Source organism: Artemia franciscana, chromosome 4 (assembly GCF_032884065.1).
Source record: "Artemia franciscana chromosome 4, ASM3288406v1, whole genome shotgun sequence".
Lineage (NCBI taxonomy): Eukaryota > Metazoa > Arthropoda > Branchiopoda > Anostraca > Artemiidae > Artemia > Artemia franciscana.
Genome location: NC_088866.1, coordinates 42,321,046 through 42,344,217, shown reverse-complemented (window position 1 = coordinate 42,344,217; position 23,172 = coordinate 42,321,046). Strand labels below are relative to the sequence as shown.

The following is a 23,172-nucleotide window of genomic DNA, read 5'->3' as shown; positions in this document are numbered from 1 at the left end:
TTTGATGGGTAAGACTAAACTTGATTAAACTTATATATTTGAAATCAGCATGAAAATGCAACTCTTTTAATGTAACTATTGGTATCAAACTTCTGTTTTTTATAGTTTTGGTTACTATTGAGCCTGGTCGCTCCTTACTTCAGTTCGTTACCACGAACTGTTTGATATCAATAAAACTAGTACAAATAAACCAACTAATTATATTTTCCTACGTTTCTAGGATTATAGAATACTAGCCTTTGCTGAAATATGAATTTACAGAATAAAAATAAAGCATTTTAGGATTGCTGCTTTTTATGGCACTTGGTATTAACCAAGTGACATATAGCAATCGCAAATTCTGTCGGTCTGTCGGTCTGTCTGTCCGTCCCGGTTTTGCTACTTTAGGCACTTCCAGGTAAGCTAGGACGATGCAATTTGGCAAGCGTATCAGGGACCGGACCAGATTAAATTAGAAATAGTCGTTTTCCTGATTTGACCATCTGGGGGGGAGTGGGGGCCGGTTGATTCGGAAAAAGTAGAAACAATGAAGTATTTTTAACTTATGAGCGGGTGATAGGATCTTTATGAAATTTGATGTTTGGAATGATATTGTGTCTCAGAGCTGTTATTTTAAATCCCGACTGGATCTGATGACATTGGGGGGAGTTGGAGGGGAAAACCTAAAATCTTGGAAAACACTTAGAATGGAGGGATCGGGATGAAACTTGATGGGAAAAATAAGCACAAGCCCCAGATACATGATTGACATAATCGGAACGGATCCGCTCTCTTTGGGGTAGTTGGGGGGGGTTAATTCTGAAAAATTAGAAAAAATGAGGTATTTTTAACTTACGAACGGGTGATCGGATCTCAATGAAATTTGATGTTTAGAAGGATATCGTGTCTCAAAGCTCTTATTTTAAATACTGACCGGATCTGGTGACATTGGGGGAAGTTTGGGGTGGGGGAACCTAAAATCATGGAACACGCTTAGATTGGAGGGATAGGGATAAAACTTGGTGGGAAAAATAAGCAAAAGTCTTACATACGTGATTTACATAATTGGAACGGATCTGCTCTATTGGGGGGAGGGGTTAATTCTGAAATACAGACAAATTACGTAGTTTTAACTTACGAAGGAGTGATCGGATCTTCATGAAACTTCATATTTAGAAGGACCTCTTAACTCAGATCTCTTATTTTAAATCTCAGCCGGATCAAACGTAATTGGGGGGGGGGGCAGTTGGGGGGGACCGGAATTCTTAGAAAATACTTAACGCGGTGAGATCAGGATGAAACTGGATGGGAAGAATAAAAACCTGTCTAAGATACGTGACTGACATAACCGGATCTGCTCTCTTTGGCGGAATTGGGGGGGGGGGTTGAAAATTAAGGTATTTGTAACTTACGAAAGGGTGACCAGATCTTAAATGAAATTTGATATTTAGAAGGATCTTGTGCTTTAAAGTTCTAATTTAAAAATTCCGACCAGATCCTGTGACATTGGGGGGAGTTGGAGGGGGAAACCGGAATTCTTGGAAAACGTGAAAATTGGGGTATTTTTATCTTACGAATAGATGATCGGATCTTAATGAAATTTGATTTTTAGAAGGAATTAATGTCTCAGAGCTATTATTTCAAATCCCAACCAGATCTTTTGACATTGGGGGGAGTTGGAGGGGGAAATCTTTGAAAAACACTTTTAGTGGAGGAATCGGGATGAAGCTTGGTGGATAGAATAAACAAATGTCCTTGATACTTGATTGACAGAATCGTACTGGATTCGCTCTCTTTGGAGGAGTTGGGGGGATGGGTTCAGTGATTTGGCGAGTTTGGTGCTTCTGGACGTGCAAGGACGATAAAAATTCGTAGGCGTGTCAGGGAGCTGCACAATTTGACTTGATAAAGTCCTTTTCCCAGATTTGACTATCTGGGGGGCTAAAGGGAGAGGAAAAATTAGAAAAAAATTAGGTATTTATAACTTATGACTGGGTGATCGGATCTTAATGAATTTTGATATTTAGAAGGACATCGTGACTCAGAGCTCTTATTTTAAATGACCGGCATTAAGCCTCTAATTTTCCTTTTTAAGTCAATCTATTGATTCATAGAATTTTGTTAGAGCTCATACCATATGATTTCTTGGCTCTTAGCTCTTCTCGGCTCGTCACAAGTGCCATAGAGCTCTTAGCTCTTGTTTTCGTTTAATTTATAATCACTTCTGTGCGATGGCTCAGTTCAATGACTGGCTCTCGTTTTGGTTCTGAAAAGGACATGTCATGATTAGTTTGTGGACAAGTTCGAAGTAAAGCCATCTTGATAGTATTAGGACTATAAACTAGCTTTAGAATTTATATCATAACTTGAAATTCACTCTTGTAGGCTGTTTCCAGAGTTCATATTGTGTCGTATTTGATCTTCATTTCGAGTAATAATAAAGCATATTTCTTACAGCTTCAGAGTGTATATTACTCACTATTGGTATTATAGCTGGCGAGACCAAAATGTAACGGGATAAATCAATCCATTATTTCTGTTAACTGTTCATTGACTTTGCGGTTATTAAAAAACAATATTTAATTTTACGCTTATGTTTTTAAGATAATTCTAATTGTACACTGTAAGTTACTGATGCCACAACTGGTGTAAGACTATGAAAAACTTTGTTGATGTCAGGATGCGTACTCACTTTTGACTCGAGAATCAATAATCCTTCTTTTTATATTTGGCTTTTGTGTTTTCTATAAAGTGCTATAATTCTAGAAACATAGGGAAACATAATTAGTTGGTTTATTTGTACTAGTTTTATTGATTTCCAACAGTTCGTGGTAACAAGAAAAAAAAAATGAAAAATACATCCAACCGTCTTCCACCTTCCCTTGCCAAAATTCCGAATCAGCCACTGCCTTCGAATGTTAATATAATTAGTAAAATATATGTCATTTGTAAATGTTTTTCAGTACTGTTTAAATAGTTTCAGTGTTAAAAAGTTTTTGGTATTTAAATAGTTTGGTTTGCATTCTCGGAAAATTCCCCCCCCCCCCGAAGTTTCTTGGGTGTTGGGTATCACCTCCCCCCTCTTCTTCTACTTAGAAAAAACTTCAGATCTGGCAAAAGGATAATTTATTCATTTATCATAATAGACTACTTAGCTACGTAGCCCCATCAACCAAACCGGTAATTTCAGACAACAACTTGCTTTTAAGAGAATGTATTTCGATGTTGGATTGCTACAGATCGACCTAACAGGCAAGTTACGGATCAGGGTATCGACTGGGTAGGATTCAGCTTTTTCTCTTTTTCTTTCTTGTATATAGTTTATAAAGCATTAACAGTATTGAAGTAGATCTTCGTCAAAGAACTGGGTTTTTGAAAACATGAACCAACATCCAATCTTGTACGTTGTTTGTTTTTAATGTTTAATTATACTGAAATCTGCTTATCTGAAGAAATTGCCATACTACCCGAAATTCGATACACTTCTCACGAATATTTCTGGCCACCCAGAACGAATTGCCTTTGATTCTGAGGTGACGCGTGGCTCCGTCTGTCTGTTGTTCAGAAGTTCCCTTCAAAATTCGATACTCCCGGGGCTCGGATTCCTGTCTGTTCTTGAAAAGTTGATCCTCTGATTTTATTTGATAATAACATTCTTTCGGTATTTGATTTCAAAATGCGTCTCATCCGTTACTGATATTGGAAAACCTTACAATTATACAACTATAGAGGAGATCCATGGGTACCGGCATATAGTTTTTTCCAGAAGGGGGGGGGGGGTCTACGAAAAACAAGAGTGTGTGCTAATGTTATAAGACTTTTTTTTACTTAAAAACAAAACCTAGATTTGCTTTTTTGGTCTTTCTAACGAAACGTTTCTGCAAATAGCGGGTTTTTTCCTAACCCCTTCCACTTTTGCATGCTCACGAGAAGGTGAGAAATGTCATACTACTGAATTACTGTATCCACGGGCTATATACACCCATGGTCCTACCTCCATTCCTCTGAATTTTCCACTCTTAGGCCTTTTAGTGTGCATGGACGTGTCACGTGCATGTATTCTCGTCATCGTAATCTCAATGAATAATGTCACTTGGATATTTTGCAAGGTACAGTGCCCTTGCACACACCTGAATGTTTTTCACGGTACTCCGATGTTAAATAGCTTCATCAATTCCTTCCGAGCAATATCCTATTCAATTGGTTTCATTCTTGCCGAAGCCTCTGTTATCTCTCTTGTCACAGCTTTGGGCATCACAAGTTGATTTAAGAATAATGCATACTTAGAAATGTTGAAAAAAAATCGTAGTGAAAAATACTGCATTGAGGAAAAGTTGGCGGTCCTTGCGTTTGACCTTATTTTGTTGTTGGAGCAAATGTCGTAGATACGTGATTGACGTAACCGTACTGGACCTGCTCTTTTGGGGGAGTTAGGGGGTGGGGTTCAGTGTTTTGGCGAGTTTGGGGCTTCTGGACGTGCTAAGACGATGAAAATTGGTTGGTGTATCAGGGAGCTGCACAAATTGACTTGATAAAGTCGTTTTCCCCGATTCGACCATGTGGGAGGCTGAAGGAAGAGGAAAAATTAGAAAAAATGAGGTATTTATGACTTACGAGTGGGTGATCGGATCTTACTGAATTTTGATATTTAGAAGGACCTCGTGACTCAGAGCTCTTATTTGAAATCCCGACCGGCATTAAGCCTCTATTTCCTTTTAAATAAGTCTATTGATTCGTAGAATTTTGCTAGAGCTCGTACCATATGAGCTGTTGGCTCTTCCGGCCTCGTCACAAGCGCCATACGAGCTCTTAGCTCTTGTTCTTATGGAAGTTAAGAGCGGGGTTGGAACTACAAAATAAAAAAAACGGACAGAAATTATTGTTTTGTAGTTTATGCAAGATTTGAAAAAAATCCATGTAAACCAGATCAAATAAATTGACTCGTGATATTTCCCTGGATTTGTAGGTTTCTGAAAAAACGTGTGCTTTATTGAAAACGTGAAATCGACGCAAAATCAGGTTGTTTTCTTAGGAGTGGAAAACTCCTCAAGAAGCATACGGAAAATAAATAGAATAATTTATAAGACTCTTATTAGTATCTCACCAGTCTCTTTGTCTTTAACTCTTTGGATGAAATCTGAATTCTAAAAAAAGCTACCGTAATATTTTAGTAAAGCACTAATTTCTGAGAATTCTGCAAAGAACCCGTTATAACGGAAATCGCAATTTTGTTATTATTTTTTTGTTTTCCCATGGCTTAAAGTGGCTTTTGTTGCAATAAATATCTATCTATGAATCAGATTAAGATCACTTTCACAAAATCAAGGGTAATTTTATATTATAATGAGTCTAAGAACACGAGGAATAGCAAAAAGATGCTGTTTTTAACCATCTTCACCTAGCTTGTCATCAAATGACAAATATTCACATTTAGCGCCATTTAGTGATAAAATCAGTGTCTCAAGAGAAGATCGTTAGCACTGCTAAATCAAGGTCGAACCAACTAACAAGCAGCAGGTGATAGACGCATCATAGATAAGATGTACCCGAACCCCCCCCCCCCAAAAAAAAAAAAACAAGTAGATTCAATCCTACATGGAAATGCCATCCCTCTTTACCCTCCCCCCTGGAATAGAGCTATTGAATAGTTTTCTGTCGATTGACTATCTCGGAATGCCCACTCGCCGGTATTTTGGCTCTATTTGACCAAAATTGTAGCTTTATTGCAGAAAACGGGACTTTGCTGAGGCATAATCTTATATTTCGCCTCAATATTTTGCAAGCACTGGTTTAATGTTATGTCCCCTGGGTAAAAATGGATAAAAGATGTCAGTTCTACCTAGGCATAGGTGAAAAGAGGATCTTTCTTTTTTTTTTTTCAAGGTGAAAGACTGTCTTTTTGTTCAAGATGGAAGATTTATGTCTCCAAATAAACGTTGACAACAATGGCGATATCAGCAGTTTTCTTTTCATTTCGATTTGACGTCATTTCGAAGGGCTTCTGACTCTTTTTTGGAATTTTATTCAGTTGAAACTTGGACATTGAGCCCTGAGATAAATGCGGAATTGGTTCTAAACTAAGGACGGAGGAGGGTACAAATTGATATTTAATCCCTCGTGGTTTCTAGGAATATTCCTGTCTTGCCTGTTGCTATGGAATTAAGGAGTAACGGTAAATCCCAAAATGAGCACTATTTGATCTATATAGGAGGGGGCTGCCTGTTCTTCATCCACAACCTCGCTCGCATGGTCATAGAAACCTCAAAGGATACTCATTCGGTCTGAAAGTGAGAGTTCTAGTCCTTTTTTTTTAAATCGAAAATGATTGGAGACCAACCAGCCCCTGACCTAAAACTGCTTTTAATATTTTGTCCTTTGTTACCCTTTAGGACATCTGATCAACATCTTGAGGTACTATTTTGTACTTTCTCTGTTGTTTGCTCAATTTTGTTTGTGGGGGAATTTGTTGTGGGTGGACTTATTCAAATGGGGGGGTCCAGGGGGAAAGCCTGCTCCCGTACCATACAAGGAAGGATACATACGATACATATAACGAAGGATACATACCTTCGTTAAAATTCTTCTAACAGCTCAATCGAATGCTTGTTCATGATTTATAAAACTTAAGACTAAAAGTGTTTGGTGGCTCAGGCACTTATCAATTATTAATCTAAGATTTAAAATTTGCTCGATCCATCCTCTATTCTTTCTAAAACCACACTGTTCTTCTCTTAAAACTTTATCTACAGTGTCTCTAAGTTTTAACAAGTATTAAGTATCAAAGTATTTTCTATTCAACAGATTATATAAACCCTGTGAGAAGTTAATTTTCCCATTGTGTGGGCCCTCAACATTGACATATCAATGTATAGTCAAGTTTAAAATGGCAAGTGCCGGCCTTTTTTTGTGTTAAGTTGTAGAAAAACTGAAATTAAAGTTTTTGAAAATTAACTATCGACAACTACGCCCCTGCTATCACCCCACCATTGTTTTTATAACAGTTCCTTGTTATTTAAGAAAATTGGCATGTTGGAGCTTCCTAGTTCCTGTTTGTCCAGGTTTACTGTTCTTGAATCGCTTTATTCGATTTTGCAATTTAGTTAAGGTAAAATATGTTTAGTGGTTAGAATTTCTTTCAATAGTCACATTTTAAAGTCGACAGGCAGGATTACTCAAGCATGCTCATGCGTTTTTTATGTTTTTTTTTCAAGGTTCTCTTAAGCAAGACTTTCATTAACAATAAGTTATCCAAAAATACAATTTTAATATTAGGAAACAGACCGTGTAAAGTAATCAAGGGGTTAATAACTTCTGTTAAGAAAAAAAAAGCGCTGGAAGCCATCAAAAATGGAAAAGAAACTCTTTATTGGCATAATATAATTGATACTTGGAAATACTTTGGCATCTATAATTTTAATACTATTAAGTGGCCTTTTGTCTGTTGTGATTGAGACACATGAACACTCCCCCCTCCATCCTGGGCATATGTTGGATTGAATGTTTTATTTCGTTTTCCAGTGTCTCGTTTGTTTTATATTGATGCCTCTGATGTCATCACACAGTTCGTGGTAACGAACTGTAGTAAGGAGTGACCCGGCTCAATAGTAACCGAAACTCTAAAAAATGGAATTTTATAACAATAGTTACATCAAAAGAATCGCATTTTAATGCTGATTGTAAATATATAAGTTTCATTCAGAGTAATGAAACCATCAAAAGTAACGAGCCTGAGAAAATTTGCCTCATTTAGAAAATAGGGGGAAACACCCGTTAAAAGTCAGAGAATCATAATTTTAATTGATTCAGCGTATCAGAGAACCCTGTAGTAGAAGTTTCAAGCTCCTATCTACAAAAATGTGGAGTTTTGCATTTTGTGCCACAAAACAGATCACGGATGCGTGTTTATTTGTTTGTTTTTTTTTTGTTTTTTTCCCAGGGGTAATCGTATCGACCCAGTGGTCCTAGAATGTCGTGAGAGGCTCATTCTAACGGAAATTAAAACTTCTAGTGCCCTTTTTAAGTGACAAAAAAAATTGGCGGGCACCTAGGCCCCCTCTCACGCTCATTTTTTCCCAAATTCACCGGATCAAATTTTTGAGATAGCCATTTTATTCAGCATAGTCGAAAAATCTAATAACTGTGTCTTTGGGGACGGGTTTACTCCCCCACAGTACCCGTGAGGGTGGCTGCAAGTTACAAACGTTGACCAGTGTTTACATATAGTAATGGTTATTGGGAAGTGTACAGACGCTTTCAGGGGAATTTTTTTGGTTGTGGGGTTGAGGGCAGGATGTTATGCGGGGGGAACTTTCCATGGAGAAATTTGTAAGGAGGAAGAAAATCTCCATGAAGGTGGCGGAGGATTTTTTTATCATTCTTCTCAAAGAACAATGAAAAAGTAAATATGAAAAGTTTTTTCAACTGAAAGTAAGGAGTAGCATTAAAACTTAAAACACACAGAAGTTATAATTGCATTAACATGTGAGGAGTTTCCCTCCTCCTAATACCTCGCTCTTTACGCTAAAGTATATTTATTAATTTCAACTATTTATTCTACGGCCTTTGTGATTCAGGGGTCATTCTTAAGGAATTAGGACAAAATTTAAGCTTTTGTAAAGAGCGAGGTATTAACGAGAGGGTGAACCTCCTCATATACGTAATAAAAACATACGAATTTAGAAGTTCGTTACGTAAGTTAATTCGTTAGTTACGTGTATTTTTGCTAATAAAAACGTTCGTAAAAAATTTAAAGTTCTAGTTGCCTTTTTAAATAACCAAAAAATTGGAGGGTAACTAGGCCTACTCCCCCGCTCCTTTTTTCTCAAAATAGTCCAACCAAAACTATGAAAAGGCCGTTTAGCCATAAAAGTAAGTTAATATGCAAATTTTGTTTTGATTATTCATGTGCAGAGAGCCCAAATCAAAACATGCATTAATTCAAAAACGTTCAGAAATTAAATAAAAAAACAAGTTTTTTTTTAGTAAGGAGCGATATTAAAACTTAAAACGAACAGAAATTACTCCGTATATGAAAGGGGCCGCTCCCCCTCAACGCCCAGCTCTTTATGCTAAAGTTTTTTATTGTTTTAAAAAGTAGAGTTGAGAGAAAGAGTCAAACTTTAGCGTAAAGAGCGGGGCGTTGAGGGGGGAACAGCCCCTTTCATATACGGAGTGATTTCTGTTCGTTTTAAGTTTTAATATCGCTCCTTACTTTCAGTTAAAAACTTGTTTTTTATTTAATAATATCCTTAAATTTGTCTTTTTTTTCAGACTTTTTTGTATTCTTGTTCTTAATTGTCAATAACTATTTCAGAACAGGGTAAAAACCTTATTAAAATATAAATACAAGAGAAGTCACCATTACTATAAGTCGAAACTTGACCTTTAAAATCTCAGTATCTATACCTGCAATACTCGCGAAGGAAACTACTACACGTGGCATGCAGGCACTGCTAAAAGAGACTCGTCAGAAATCGGAGTTGTGTTTACAGCTTTATTGTGAGCATGGTAGAGAAAGAATTCGTTTTCATAAGTGACAAATGCGGTGGACTAAACAAGAACAAGAACCTTGTTTCCCTTTATTTACACTGCGCCAGTAAATTTAAGATAGTAATCACTCACATGTATCTTGAAACCTGGCACACGCAAAATCAATTTTTTCGGTCCATGCTGTCATCGAGAGATTTGCTAAGAACCAAACAGTGTATGTGCCTTCACGGTGGTTTCAGATTGCAAGAGGTGCATGTTTGAAGAGTCCTTACAAAGTAAAGGAAATGGGAATGTCTAATTTCTACGATCTTGATAAGTTATGTAGAGCGACCAGTGATAATTTTAACATCGATATCAACGGGGTTAAAGTGAACTTCACAGAAACCCGAGTGTTGAAAGTTGATTACACATTGCCTGACATGATTAGTGTTCGGACCAGCTGGGCAGCTGAAGATATCAAGATGATTGAAACAATCAGGAGGTCGAGACGGGGGACGCTTTAGCAAAGAAGTCAGCTGGGTCATGCAAATTGCAAAAACTGTAGTCTCGTCTAGTTCCAATTCGCGAAAGAGTGTACCGCGATGTTCAAGATCTTTGTAAAAAAGATTTGGTTCCTGAAGCTTACCACCAATTTTTTAGAGACCTTCCGTTCGATTGTTCAAAAAAAGGTTCTGCGGAGTCGGATGATTCTGATTAACTTCGTTTTATTTTTCACTTTTGATACTTCGAATAGTAATTTTTCATTTTGTCATACTTTGAATATAAATTAAAGTTGTATGTGGTGAACGGACATAGGATGGACTGTGCCTTCCTTCAGCAGGGATTCTCAGATCTTGTAACTATCCTATGTCCAAAAATGGGACTTAGGATTATTTCGTTCTGATGTAGATAATATGACTACCATCCTACGTCCAGTTTTTTGACGTTGTGACCTAAGCAGGTCAAAAATATCTTCACTAATACATAGCCAATACGAAAGAAACTCTACAGTTCTGTTGTTCCCCTATAACCTCTTTTTGATGTGCTGGAAAAATAATCTTTAAAACTTCAAATAGATCTCCTGAAAAGTAGCGGTTTTGGACGTAGGATAGTTTGATTCGTAGCACATTTGGAGGTAGGATAGTTTCATTCCAGTTTAGCGATTTGTGCTCTGCTGGAAACGGTTTGTTTTTCGAGCAGCATGCTATCAGTTGTCACTACTTTAACAGCAACACAGCAACAAAATAAAATCACAATGCTAATCAAGGTTATATTAATGAGATTCACCCACGAATAAGAGTGATGTTATACCCCCCCAACCTCAAACTTCTTTAAATGGTTTCAGTGTTACTTGTAAACTTTACTGAAAACAATATGTATATTCAACAGTGTGGTTTTTATCTTTTAATTCTTTAGCAACAACAAAGAAGAAAATGATGATATTGAGATAATAGGATCGGAAGAAAAATTTTAGAGGAGACACAATTGTGATTTTAAATTTCATTTCACTATACTAAAGACATATTTTTTTTGTTATCAAAACCTTTTCTCTCGATTGTATTTCATTCAAATATATAGAAATTGATGCCTAAATAGAACTTGTAAAGGTAACATGGGTAGTTTCTTAAGTAGTCAGTTTACATTGTTAAACCTATATTTTAAATTGGCAAAATAATAACTGCTCTAGTTGATTTTCTATTCATTTGAATAAAATGAAGAAAGAAAGTAACACGGTAACAAAAGTAATTTTTATTTGAATGGAAAGTGTTAAAAAAAAAGAAAATATGGAATGTATAAAACTTCCTACATTTCAGACTAATATAGCTTGATTTATTGTTTAAAATATGAACGATATTAATTCCCTGGAGTCTCAGATAGTTTTGTGTTTTCAATATTAGAATGACAAAAGAGAAACTGTTAATACAATTTTATCGCCAAAGTGCAAATGACGCTCCTGCCTTTAGGAGATTTAGAAGGAGGGTAACCCCGCTCTCGTATATGCTAAATTTTGTTTGTTACCAGTTCTAACTTTATCGTTTAAGTTTTAGGTTTCAAATTTTATAGATTTAGGCCTATACGTGTATTTGTTAGTATCATGTTCGGTGTGATCAGAGTTGTACGCAGGGGGGGGGGGGCTCTGGGCCTAGATCACCCCGCGAAGTCCTATTTTTTCCAATATCTGGGGACTTTCTATTAAATCTTCAATAAAAAACTGTGTTTTATTGTTGCTCACCCCTATCCCGCGGAAACAACTTCTATGAATGTGCCTGGGGTGATTATTCATTTAATTTTCAGGTTGTTTTTGATTTTATACATTATTCATAGTAATTCCTGTCCGTTTTAAGTTTCCCACGTGTCAAAGTTTGAATATTTTTTTTCTTGTCTTATTAGATTGAAATTTGTTCAAATAATTATATCCTAATCAAAGCAATGCACACTAAAATACAGTAGATACATTCTGCTATAGAATTGTCTATTTTTTTCACACTAAAACTGGAACTTTAAATAGTTTTCTGGTCGTTTCTGGTTTCACTTATTATTCATAGTAACTCCTGTCCGTTTTAAGATCTATATGTCACATTTTCAATCTTTCTCCTTATTTTTCTCAGAGTAATAGTTGTTCAAATAAATGTCGTGATCAATGCAATGCAGGCTAAAATATTTTAGGCACATTCTTCAGAAGAGTAGTCCATTTTTTGACACGGAAGACTGGAACATCATATGCGGAACTGTTTTCAAGCTGATGGAAGTCACCATATTTCCATTGACTCAGCTCTGCTTTGCTTTCTCGTCTGGATCTGACTACTATTATGGTGATACGGCTTCTGTTAAAATAACAGCCAAGAATGAAGGCGACACGAATAGTGCTACAAGGCTTCACCATCTAACGCAACAGGTATTTAAGGATCTAATCAACCACGTACTTAGAATGAGACCTTGGATTCATGCTCCCGCTGAAATCTAAAGATTATGTATCTTTCTTGTGATATTGTATTTTACAAACAGTTTACTTGTTTCTTGTTGTTTTTTTAATGCTTTTTTCTCCCTCCTTATTCCATCTTATGTTATGTGCTCTACGTCCCCTCTGACTGGGCTTCTTTCCTCATAAAAAAAACCTGATTAAGTAAACGAAAATAACAAAAACCTACACTTCCGTCTTTTGATACTAAAACAAGGAAAGTTAAATACTGTTCTTAGATGAAAATTAAACAAACAAATTTTTTCAATTGAAAGCAAGAAGTAATATTGAAACTAAAAGCGAACAGAAATTGTATCACACAATATTCTAATTTCTTATCGTTATTCAAATCGTACCAGAAAATTCCCCTCCATCTCCGTAATTAATTTCCCGAGATATTCCCCCCATGAAAAATTCCTCCCACAGACCCCCACCGCCACATGTAAAATTCTTCCTTTGTAAATTTTTCTCTAAACTGCGGACAATTCCCTAATGTCTAAGGATCCCCTCGAAAATTAACTCCGGGGAATTCTCCTTACTTCCATTTGATTTTTTTAAGTTAATTTCTAAATGTTTTTCAAATCAGACCAAAAATCCCTCTGTGGATTTCCGAGGAATTATTTCGCAAAGTATTTTAATTTCTTGTCGTTTTTCAAATTGTGCCAGAAAAATATCCTCCTCTTCTGCAATTAATTTCTCAAGAACTTCCCCCGTGAAAAATTCTTCCTGCAAATGCCCCCCCGTATGGAAAATTTTTCCTGCGTAAAATTTTTCGTTTGAAATCTTGTTCCGGACAATTCTCTAATATCTAAGAATCCCCTACCGAAAATTACCTCTGTGCAATTCTCTTTACTTACATTCGATTTTTTTATTTAATTTCTGATTGTTTTTCAAATCAGTCGAGGAAACCCTCGGTGTAACATTTTTTAGTAGAAAATATACTTTCCTGCTTAAAATTTCTCTCAGGGACCCCCCCCCCTCCTGAAAAGTTTCCCAAGACAATTTGCTATAACATTCCCTCTACACGTAAAATTTAGCTGCCGAAGAGGAATTAAAACAAATAAAAATAATTCCTTATATGAATCCCCGAACCCCCCCCCCCGTGTAAAATCTCCCTTGGAAAATTACCCCCTGAGAATATCCTCCCCGCGGAAGATTGTGTCTGTGGAAAATCCTCCCTGATGAAGATATTCCCCCCCCCCCAAAAAAAAAAATCCTTGTAGTTCTCATTAAGAAGAACTATATATAAACAATCGAAAATCTTACAGCTCCTTCCTCAAGACGTGTGAAGGGTTACGTCGTCCCTAGAGGTATAGCTATTGGACCTTTCAACTTCACTGAACCAATTTTGATCAGAATTTTTTGGGGGGAAATGGGCTTTGGAAGAGGCTAGTTGCCCTGAAGGCTTTTTGCTCGCCTCAAAAGCCACTAGAACTTTAGTTTCCGCTTGAATGAGCCTTCAAATAAAGACGTATCAGTGATCTTTCTTTTGGCAAAAAAAAAACAAAACAAACAAAATTCCACATTTTTGTAGATAGGAGTTTGATACTTCTGCATTTTCTGTTTTCTGATACGCTGAATCTGACGGTTTGATTTTCATTAAGACTATGCAACTTTTAGGGGGTGATTTCCCCTTTTTTTGAAAATCGGGCAAATTTTCTCAGGCTCCTATCTTTTGATGGATAACATTAAAGTTAATGAATTTCATATATCTAGAATTAATCCATTACGTTGATTCTTTTGATGTATTAACTGTTATCAGAATTCCTTTTTTTACAGTTTCAGTTACATTCGGGTCGACTCGTTCCTTACTTACAGTTCGTTCCCACGAACAGTTTTACAGCTATATATAGATAGTTCTTTGACTTTTAAAAGAAAGAATGTAGTGTTGTGCCTCAGAAGCCAATTGTTTATATTATAAGTTTTCTATGAATTATGGAGTATCCCTCGACTCTAATTGGAGATAGTTCTCCCCCGATTTGTTCCTATTTTTAGTATTAGGAAGTTATACTTATGGTTGTTTTAAGGTTTAGTTTTTATGGGGGGGGGGAGCAAACACTATAGCTGAGAAGAATTTTATTTGTTGATAAAACAAATGATTGTTCTTTGTAAGGATGGCTCGTGGCCTTGGGGTATGATTCTTGCCTAGGGTGCGAGAGGTCTCAGGCTCGAATCTCGGACCACTCCAATTTTTACACGAAGAAGATCCGATACCAGAAACGTGATCAATATAGTGATTGCAGAAAGTTAACAGGCATATCAGAGACCTGACCAGATTAAATTAGAAATAGTCGCATCCCCGATTTTACCATCTGGGGGAGTGGAAGGACGGTTAATCCAGAAAACTTAGAAAAAATGAGGTCCAGACTAGATTAAACTAGAAATACTCTTTTCCTCGATTCGACCATCTGGGGGGGCGAGGGAACAAGATAGCTGAGAAGAATTTTATTTGTTGATAAAACAAATGATTGTTCTTTTTAAGGATGGCTTGTGGCCTTGGGGTATGATTCTTGCCTAGGGTGCGAGAGGTCTCAGGCTCGAATCTCGGACCATCCCAATTTTTATACGAAGAAGATCCAATACTAGAAACGTGATCAGTATAGTGATCGCAGAAAGTTGGCAGGCATATCAGGGGCCCGACCAGATTCAATTAGAAATAGTCGCATCCCCGATTTGACCATCTGGGCGAGTGGAAGGACGGTTAATCCCGAAATCTTAGAAAAAATGAGGTATTTTTAACCTACGAACGGGTTATCGGATCTTAATGAAATTTGATATTTAGAAGGACCTCGTGTCTCAGAGCTCTTATGTCAAATCCCCACCAGATCCGGTGTTATTGGGAGGAGTTGCAGAGGGAGACACGAAATCTTGGAAAACGCTTTGAGTGGAAAGATCATAATGAAACTTAGTCAGAAGATGCTCTTGGCTCTTGGTTCTTCCAACCTCGTCACAAGTGCCATATGAGTTCTTGGGTCTTGTTTGATATTAAATAAAAAATAAAAAGAAAGTAAGAAACGAACAGAAATTATTCCGTATGCGAAAGGGAATGTCCCCTCCTCAACGCCTCGCTCTTTACGCCAAAGTTTGACTCTTTCTCACAACTCTACTTATAAAAAAATTAAAAAAATTTGCGTGAAGAGCGAGGCTTTGAGGAGGGGACAATCCCTTTCATATATGGAATAATTTCTGTTCTTTTTAAGTTTTAATGTCGCTCCTTACTCGCAGTTAAAAAAACTCATTTTTATTTAATTTCTGGACGTTTTTTGAATTAATGCATGTTTTGATTTTGTTTCACCGCACTTGAATAATTTAAACGAAATTTGCAAATTTTTTTTTGCTAAATGATTTTCTCATAGTTTTGATTGGACGATTTTGATATAAAAAAAATGAGGCGGAGGAGGAGGCCAAGTTGCCATCCAATTTTTAGTTACTTAAAAGTGTAACTAGATTTTTTTACGAACGTTTTTGTTTGTAATAAACATACGTACCTTACGAATTAACTTACGTAACGAACTTCTATATTTGTGTATTTTTATTGCGTATATGAGGGGGTTCGCCCCCTCGTCAATACCTCGCTCTTTACACTAAAGCTTGAATTTTGCCCAAAATCCTTAAGAATGACCCCTGAATCACAAAGGCCGTAGAATATATATTTGCATTTACAAATAATGCTTTAGCGTAAAGAGCAAGGTATTGTGGAGGAGACGAAACCCCTTATATGCGTAATATTTTATGTTCGTTCTAAGTTTTAATGCTGCTCAGTACTTCCAGTTGAAAAAAAAATATTTATTTTCTCTTTGTTTGTTTTTTTAATAATGCTAGAAAATCCTGCACCCCCTTCACGGAAATTCTCTTCCCTCATGATAAATGTCTCCATTGAAAGATCCTTCCATGTAACATCCTCCCCCTGGCCCACCCCCACTCTAATGCGAAAAAGTTCCCCTGGAAACATCTGTACACTTCATAATAACCATTACTATATGTAAACAATGGTCAAAGTTTGTAACGTGCAGCCCCTCCGCCGGGGACTCTGGGGGATTAAGTCGTCCCCAACGAAATAGTTATTAAGATACTACGTTGAACAGAATCGCTATCTCAAAGTTTTGATCAGGTGTCTTTGGGAAAAATGAGTGTGGGAGGGGGCCAAGGTGCCTTCCGATTTTTGGGTCATTTAAAAAGGGCACGAGAACTTTTGATTTCCGTTAGAATGAGCCCTCCCGTAACATTTTAGAACCACTGGGTTGATACGATCACCCCTGAGAAAAAACAAAAGCAAAAAAAAAGAAACAAACACGCATCTGTCTTCTGGCAAAAGACACAAAATTCTACATTTTTGTAGATAGGAGCTTCAAACTTCTACAGTAGAGTTCTGAATCTGATGGGGTATTTTTTATGTTAAGATTCAATGACTTTGAGTTTGTGTTTTTCCCTATTTTCTAAAATAAGGCAAATTTTCTCAGGCTCGTAACTTGTTATGGGTAAGACTAAACCTGATAAACTTATATATTTAAAATCAGCATTAAAACGTGATTCTTTTGATGTAACTCTTGGTATCAAAGTTCCGTTTTTTAGAGTTTTGGTTACCTTTTGGCCGGGTCGCTCCTTACTACAGTTCGTTACCTCGAACTGTTTGATTAAAGAGACTAACACAATTCTAAATTTTATGAAACCAATGTATTCATAAAAATCTCCGATATATCCTCCCTCCCGGTAGGGCCGTATTGGCCCTCCCGCACGGGCTTTGAAGTGCAGATCTGATGCTTTTTTTATGTTGGTCTTTATCCTTTATTTAAAATAGTGTTTAATGGGATGAGATTGGTAGTTAAAGCGGTGTAAAATACACTGCTTTATCCGTACTTCCTAATATCTTTTTTTAATAATTGATTAAATTTGAAGAAACTTAGTTTTTACGCGAATGTCAATGTGTGATTTTAAGAATCAAGACCATCAAAAATGAGGCTGTGTAAGCTGTCAAAGCTATAATGAATAGAAATTAAAATGACTGAAGAGCAAGAACTCAGAGCCAACAGGAAATTATAACGAACAACAAAGGTAAACTCGAAACAAACAAATTACCAGAAACAAAGGGGATGTTTCTGTCTCGAAAGTCAACAAAAAGGTTAGAGAGCTGTATGCACTTTTCTTAAAAAAAAAAATAACGAGTTTTTTTAAATGAAAGTAAGGAGCGACATTAAAACTTACCCCGCTCTTTACGCTAAAGTTTGACTCTTTCTCTTGACTCTACTTTTTAAAACAGTAAAAAACTTTAGCGTAAAGAGCGGGGCGTTGAGGAGGAAAAGCCCTTTCATATACGGATTAATTTATGTTCGTTTTAATTTTTAATGTCGCTCCTTGTTTTCATTAAAAAAAACTTGTTTTTTGTTTAATTTCTGGACGTTTTTGAATTAATGCATGTTTTGATCTAGGCTGTCCACACATAAATAATTAGAACGAAATGTGCATATTAATTTTTTTGGTTAAATACCTTTTTCGTAGTTTTAATCGGAATATTTTGAGAAAAAAGGAGCGAGGGAGGAGGCCTAGTTGCCCTCTAATTTTTTGATTACGTAAAAAGGCAACTATAACTTTTAATTTTTTACGAACGTTTTCGATAAGTAAAAAATATACGTAACTTACGAATTAACTTACGAAGCGAACTTCTATATTTGTATGTTTTTATTGCGTATATGAGGGGGCTCACCCCTCGTCGATACCTCGCTCTTTACGCTAAAGTTCAAATTTAGTCCCAATTCCTTAAGAATGACCCCTGAATCACCAAGGCCGTAGAATAAATAGTTGAAATCACTAACAATACTTTAGCGTAAAGAGCGAGGTATTACGAGGAGGTAAACCCCTCATATGCGTATTAATTTCTGCTCGTTTTAAGTTTTAATGCTGCTTCTCACTTTCAGTAGAAAAAACTTTTCATATTTATTTTTTCATTGTTTTTTAAATAATGCTAGAAAATCCTGCGCCCCCTCCATTGAAAGTCTCTTACCCCATGAGAAGTTCCTCCATGTAAAGATCCTCCCCCTTAACCCCCCCCTCTCTTCCCCCCCCCCCCAAAAAAAAAAATCCCCTTGAAAACGCCTGTACACTTTCCAGTAACCATTACTATATGCAAAAACGTCTGCAGTAACCATTACTACATGTAAACACAGGACAAAGTTTGTAACTTGCAGTCCCTCCCACGGGGACTGCGGGGGAGTGAATCTTCCTCAAAGACATTGGGAAAAAATGAGCGTGGGAGGGGGCCTAGGTGCCCTCCAATTTTTGGTCACTTAAAAAGAGCACTAGAACTCTTAATTTCCATTAGATTGAGCCCTATCGCGACATTCTAGGACCACTGAGTCGATACGATCACCCCTGGAAAAAAACAAATAAACACGCATCCGTGATTTGTCTTCTGGCAAATAATGCGAAACTCCACATTTTTGTAGATAGGGGCTTGAAACCTCTACAACAAGGTTGTTTGATACGCTGAATTTGATGGTTTGATTTTCGTTAAGATCGTATGACTTTTAGGGGGTGTTTCCTCCTATTTTCTAAAATAAGGCAAATTTTCTCAGGCTCGTAACTTTTGATGGGAAAGACTAATCTTGTCGAAACTTATATATTGAAAATCAGCAATAGAATGCGACCCTTTTGATGTAACTACTGGTATCAAAATTTCATTTTTTCGAGTTTCGGTTACTATTGAGCCGGGTCGCTCCTTACTACAGTTCGTTACCACGAACTGTTTGATTAAAATCATTGCTGAAACTTTGAATAATCCATTGATTTTTTGCGCATTAAAAAAAAAATGGATTTAAAAAGGATAAAACAGTGACGGAAATAATGTCTCTTTCAGACACTTAAGCTAAATAGATTGTCATGAATATTCTGTGTTGAAATTTATACAAAAATAATTGTGTTCTTGCATTCCCTAAATCCCTGAAAGAACACTGTGTCATTTTTGCTTTAGTGAAAACTACATACATAGTTGAAATTTTTAGTTGATTTAATTTATAGATTTTCTATGTATTTGAAAGGAATAGGTTTCAGAGGTAGCGCAAAGAGCTATGCACTTCCCGTACATCATTTCTTTTTTCTTTTTTTTCTGACTACTCCGATCGGAAGGGATGTCCGTAAAAAACAAAAAAAAAAAAAAAAAAACAATTGCTTGGAAACTGGAAGTTTTAGTATTTTTTGGCATTTAAAAACGAAGGGAGGGCAATACCCACATTTCTGTGCCGTTCTTCGTATCCTCTTTTTGCCCTTAACTCAAATGGTTTCAGATCAAAAGTTATACGTATTGGTCATATTGATAAATAAACCCCAAACCCTTGGGTAAGGGCTGTAAATTTTCCAAATTGTTAGTTGTTTACAGGTACGTTACATTGTTGGGAAAGGGGTTTTTTTTTGTGTGTGTTCGATTCCCTCAAAAGTTCCAAGGATCCTTCCTCTGGCATAGAGAACATTTTTTAGAGGGAGAGGGTGCTAGGGGGTATGGAAATGTGCCAACAGATCTTTTTCCTGGACAGTTTCACTTTCAGTCGTAACTCCTTGTGCCAAGAGTAAATAATATACAAACATTGTTTGAGGGCAAGGTGCTTCCAAAAATAAGGCCCAAAAAGGACTAAAAACTTTATAATCCCAGAAAGCCCACAACTTACATCCTTATATCTGAAACTTATATATAAGTACTTGGCCAAAGACTGAGGGAAAATAGAAAACAAATATTTTTTCCCCCGAAAATAGGACTAGATAAAGTGCTGACAAAGAGCCAATAAACTTCTTTTTCTATAGACGGATTGAAACAAAATGGTAACTGCCTGAGCCATGGAAGTCTAATTCACAAAGACAAAATATTTTATATTGAATTTGCCCTTGTCAAGTGTACCCTAATGTACAAGAAATGTTTTGCTTGGGATATGGGCCTGACTCAAAATTATTCTCCAAAAAGGGTCGAAAAACTTTTTTTGATTGTTTTGAAAAAGACATCTTATTTTTTACTGGATCTTCATTCCTTTGCTCCAACAATTCAAGCAAAACGCTTATTGTATGCTGGGCCTTATTTCCATGATACCTCCTAATTGATATCCTCCCAGGATTCTATGCATCACTTTCTCAATTTTTTAGCTAATAGCCCCTAAGTTATTCTATAGCCGCTATCCGAAACTCAGATAGACCTCCATTTTTGCAAACCCATGGTATCTCCTCCTTTAAAAAGGGGATATATCATCCCTACATCGTCCTCTGGATAATCTCGTTCATGTCTTGTTATTACCAGAGTACAAAGGTCCCCAATCTCCAAATAACTTCCTTGTAAAATTAGGATCTTTCAAATAGCAGGTCCAAAAATTTTTCAAAAGCTATTTCTTCTTTCCTCCGTTTTTGATTATATTATCCGGATTTTTATTTTTCTTGCGGTGCATCTTTAGCTAATAAAATCCGATGGGCTTGCCACTCGTATTTGCTGAAGCTCTCATTTATAAAACGTGACGAGACTTGCGAAAATATTTTGCTGTTGTATTGTTTTTTTTTTATAATGAATTAAAAAGGCAGTGCTCGAAGTACAAATCATTTTCAGTAAAGTGCATAAATATTTACTATCCTTAAAAGGGCACTAGAACTTTCAAGTATGCAAATTGAATGAAGGGAAAATAAGTATAAAAAAATAATTGAGGAGATGCACATGGTTCTTTACTTATGTAGCGCTAGAGTGTTGGCTCAGAACTTTTCCTTCAGTGTAAAAATTTAAAGAATTGAAGGCGTTATAAAATATTTAGTAATTTATAAGTATTCCCAGGTCACCCCTTTCTCATTTGTCTTCATTACTAATATACCCTTAACTGTCTTTATGGCAAACTTGCCTATTGTCGTATTTTTAACTAATTTGTGCTGATCCAATGGGTGGGGGGGCTAATCCTCTACTAGGATACGTTCCTTTGGAGAATTTTCTTGTCCAATTAAAAACAAATATGGACAAATTATTCGGAGATCGTTTTTCTTGCGTCTACTAGCTTCTTAGTTTTACATGTTTGTTTAATCTGTTTGTTATTTTTAGTAATATTCAAAATATGTTTATATCCGTTTAATGGATAAATAATCCGCTGGGCTTTTCTGTTTACTACGTCAATGAACTTTTTTTTTCTTTTTTTTTTTAAGTCCTTCAAAATGATTTACTCATAGACATTAGATAAATCGAACTCTTTATTCAGTTTGTCAAGGCCTTTTTTTTCGTACTGTAATGGAAGGATAATTGATCATTTCTGGTCTATTAAACATTTGTTTAATTCTGCTTCACATATTTTTTTTTCCAATTATGTTAATAAGTTCCATATTTATAGTCTTTTTTCATAAAATTAAATTAACAGCTAAAGAAATTTTACGAAAAAAAAGAGAAGTTTTTTTATGGAGAATGCATATCTTTTAACTTGTGAAATTTTTGCGATGTTACATCTAAAACGAACAGAAATCACTAGAAATAAAGAAATTAAACCTAAGATGAACAGAACTTACAATGAACAGTGAAGTCAAGCTCAAAATCAACAGTTTTCAACATCGCTACTTATGTTTCCAGAATTTAAGAGAGAGAAAAAATGGGTATAATTTAAATAAAACAGTAGAACAAAACAAAACAACAATAAACTTAAAATAATAAAAATACAAATTTTTCGACTCCACGTCCAGTAGCCTTTGTCAAAGGGAAATCAATTTTAAATTAAAGGTAGATTAAACGTAACATATAAAGATAAAGACAAACAAAAAACATACAAAAAAAAACAAATAAATAAAATTCACGCCTTAATAGCCTCCAAAATACTGCACTCACTATAAAAGCCTGAATAAGCACACAGAAATGACCAAGTATTGTCTCTGGTACACCAAATTGTGTCTCGTATGATTTCAGATTGGTAATGAAATCTACCAAAAATGAAACACTATATTTATTTGCAAGAACTTACGTAAAACTCCGGGCATCACTCATGGATAGAATTACAAGGTTAAGAACATTTGAAGTATAAGGGCAATATAATGTTATATATGACAACAAGTCAAAGAAACGAATGTATTATACATTTAATGAATTTTTTTTATTGGCTAACTTTTCTGTGGCCCGTTGACTCTTTCCATCATTGACCTCATCCCGGCGGTCGCTCACAAGGTTGACACTTGTTTGGGAACTAATATGTAACTTACTTACTTACTTAATTGTACTTGAGTCACGTTCGAGACTTATCCAGGCCCGTCGTGGCATCCAAAATTTGCCGACAAGAGTCCCTCCATCGTTCTCTTTCAAGAGCGACTGGCTCGATCAACTGAATCCACTGTCTATTCTAGCGATGCCCGTGCCCTCTTGAAACCTCCCATTGGATCGAGGTCGGCTCTAACTGTCGATAACCATGTCTTTTTCTGTCCTCCGGGCTTCTTCTTCCAGTGCGTAAGGAGTTAGCATTTCAAGCACTGTTTGCTGAACGAGTCATCCGGTCGGTGCAGTCTATGCCCGAACCACCTTAGACGTCTCACTTTGACAACATCTGAGACAGGTGGTATATCACCACATCTTCTGACGACATCATTAGAGACGCGGTCAGAGAGACGCAGATCAAGAATACAGCGCAGACATTTGTGGAGGAAGACGTTAAGGTCATTAGCTTCCCCAGCTCTAAGGGGTCACGTTTCGCAACTATAAAGATGTACAGAGAGGACCAACGCGTTATATATCCGGGAGATTTCATTTTGTAACCAGAGACACTTCCGAAGCTGAATGAATGCTGCCC

The 23,172-nt window shown here is 36.4% G+C and overlaps 1 protein-coding gene across 1 annotated transcript in view; it reads left to right on the top strand.

Moving 5' to 3' along the window:
• The first annotated feature begins 12,073 nt into the window (after positions 1 to 12,073).
• The window catches only part of LOC136026448 (brefeldin A-inhibited guanine nucleotide-exchange protein 3-like), a 109,244-nt gene continuing 98,145 nt past the window's right edge, over positions 12,074 to 23,172 (top strand). The window contains exon 1 of the mRNA XM_065703045.1: positions 12,074 to 12,343. Within this exon, the coding sequence (XP_065559117.1) occupies positions 12,089 to 12,343 (255 nt within the window). The 5' untranslated portion in view covers positions 12,074 to 12,088. The remainder of the gene's footprint in view (positions 12,344 to 23,172) is intronic.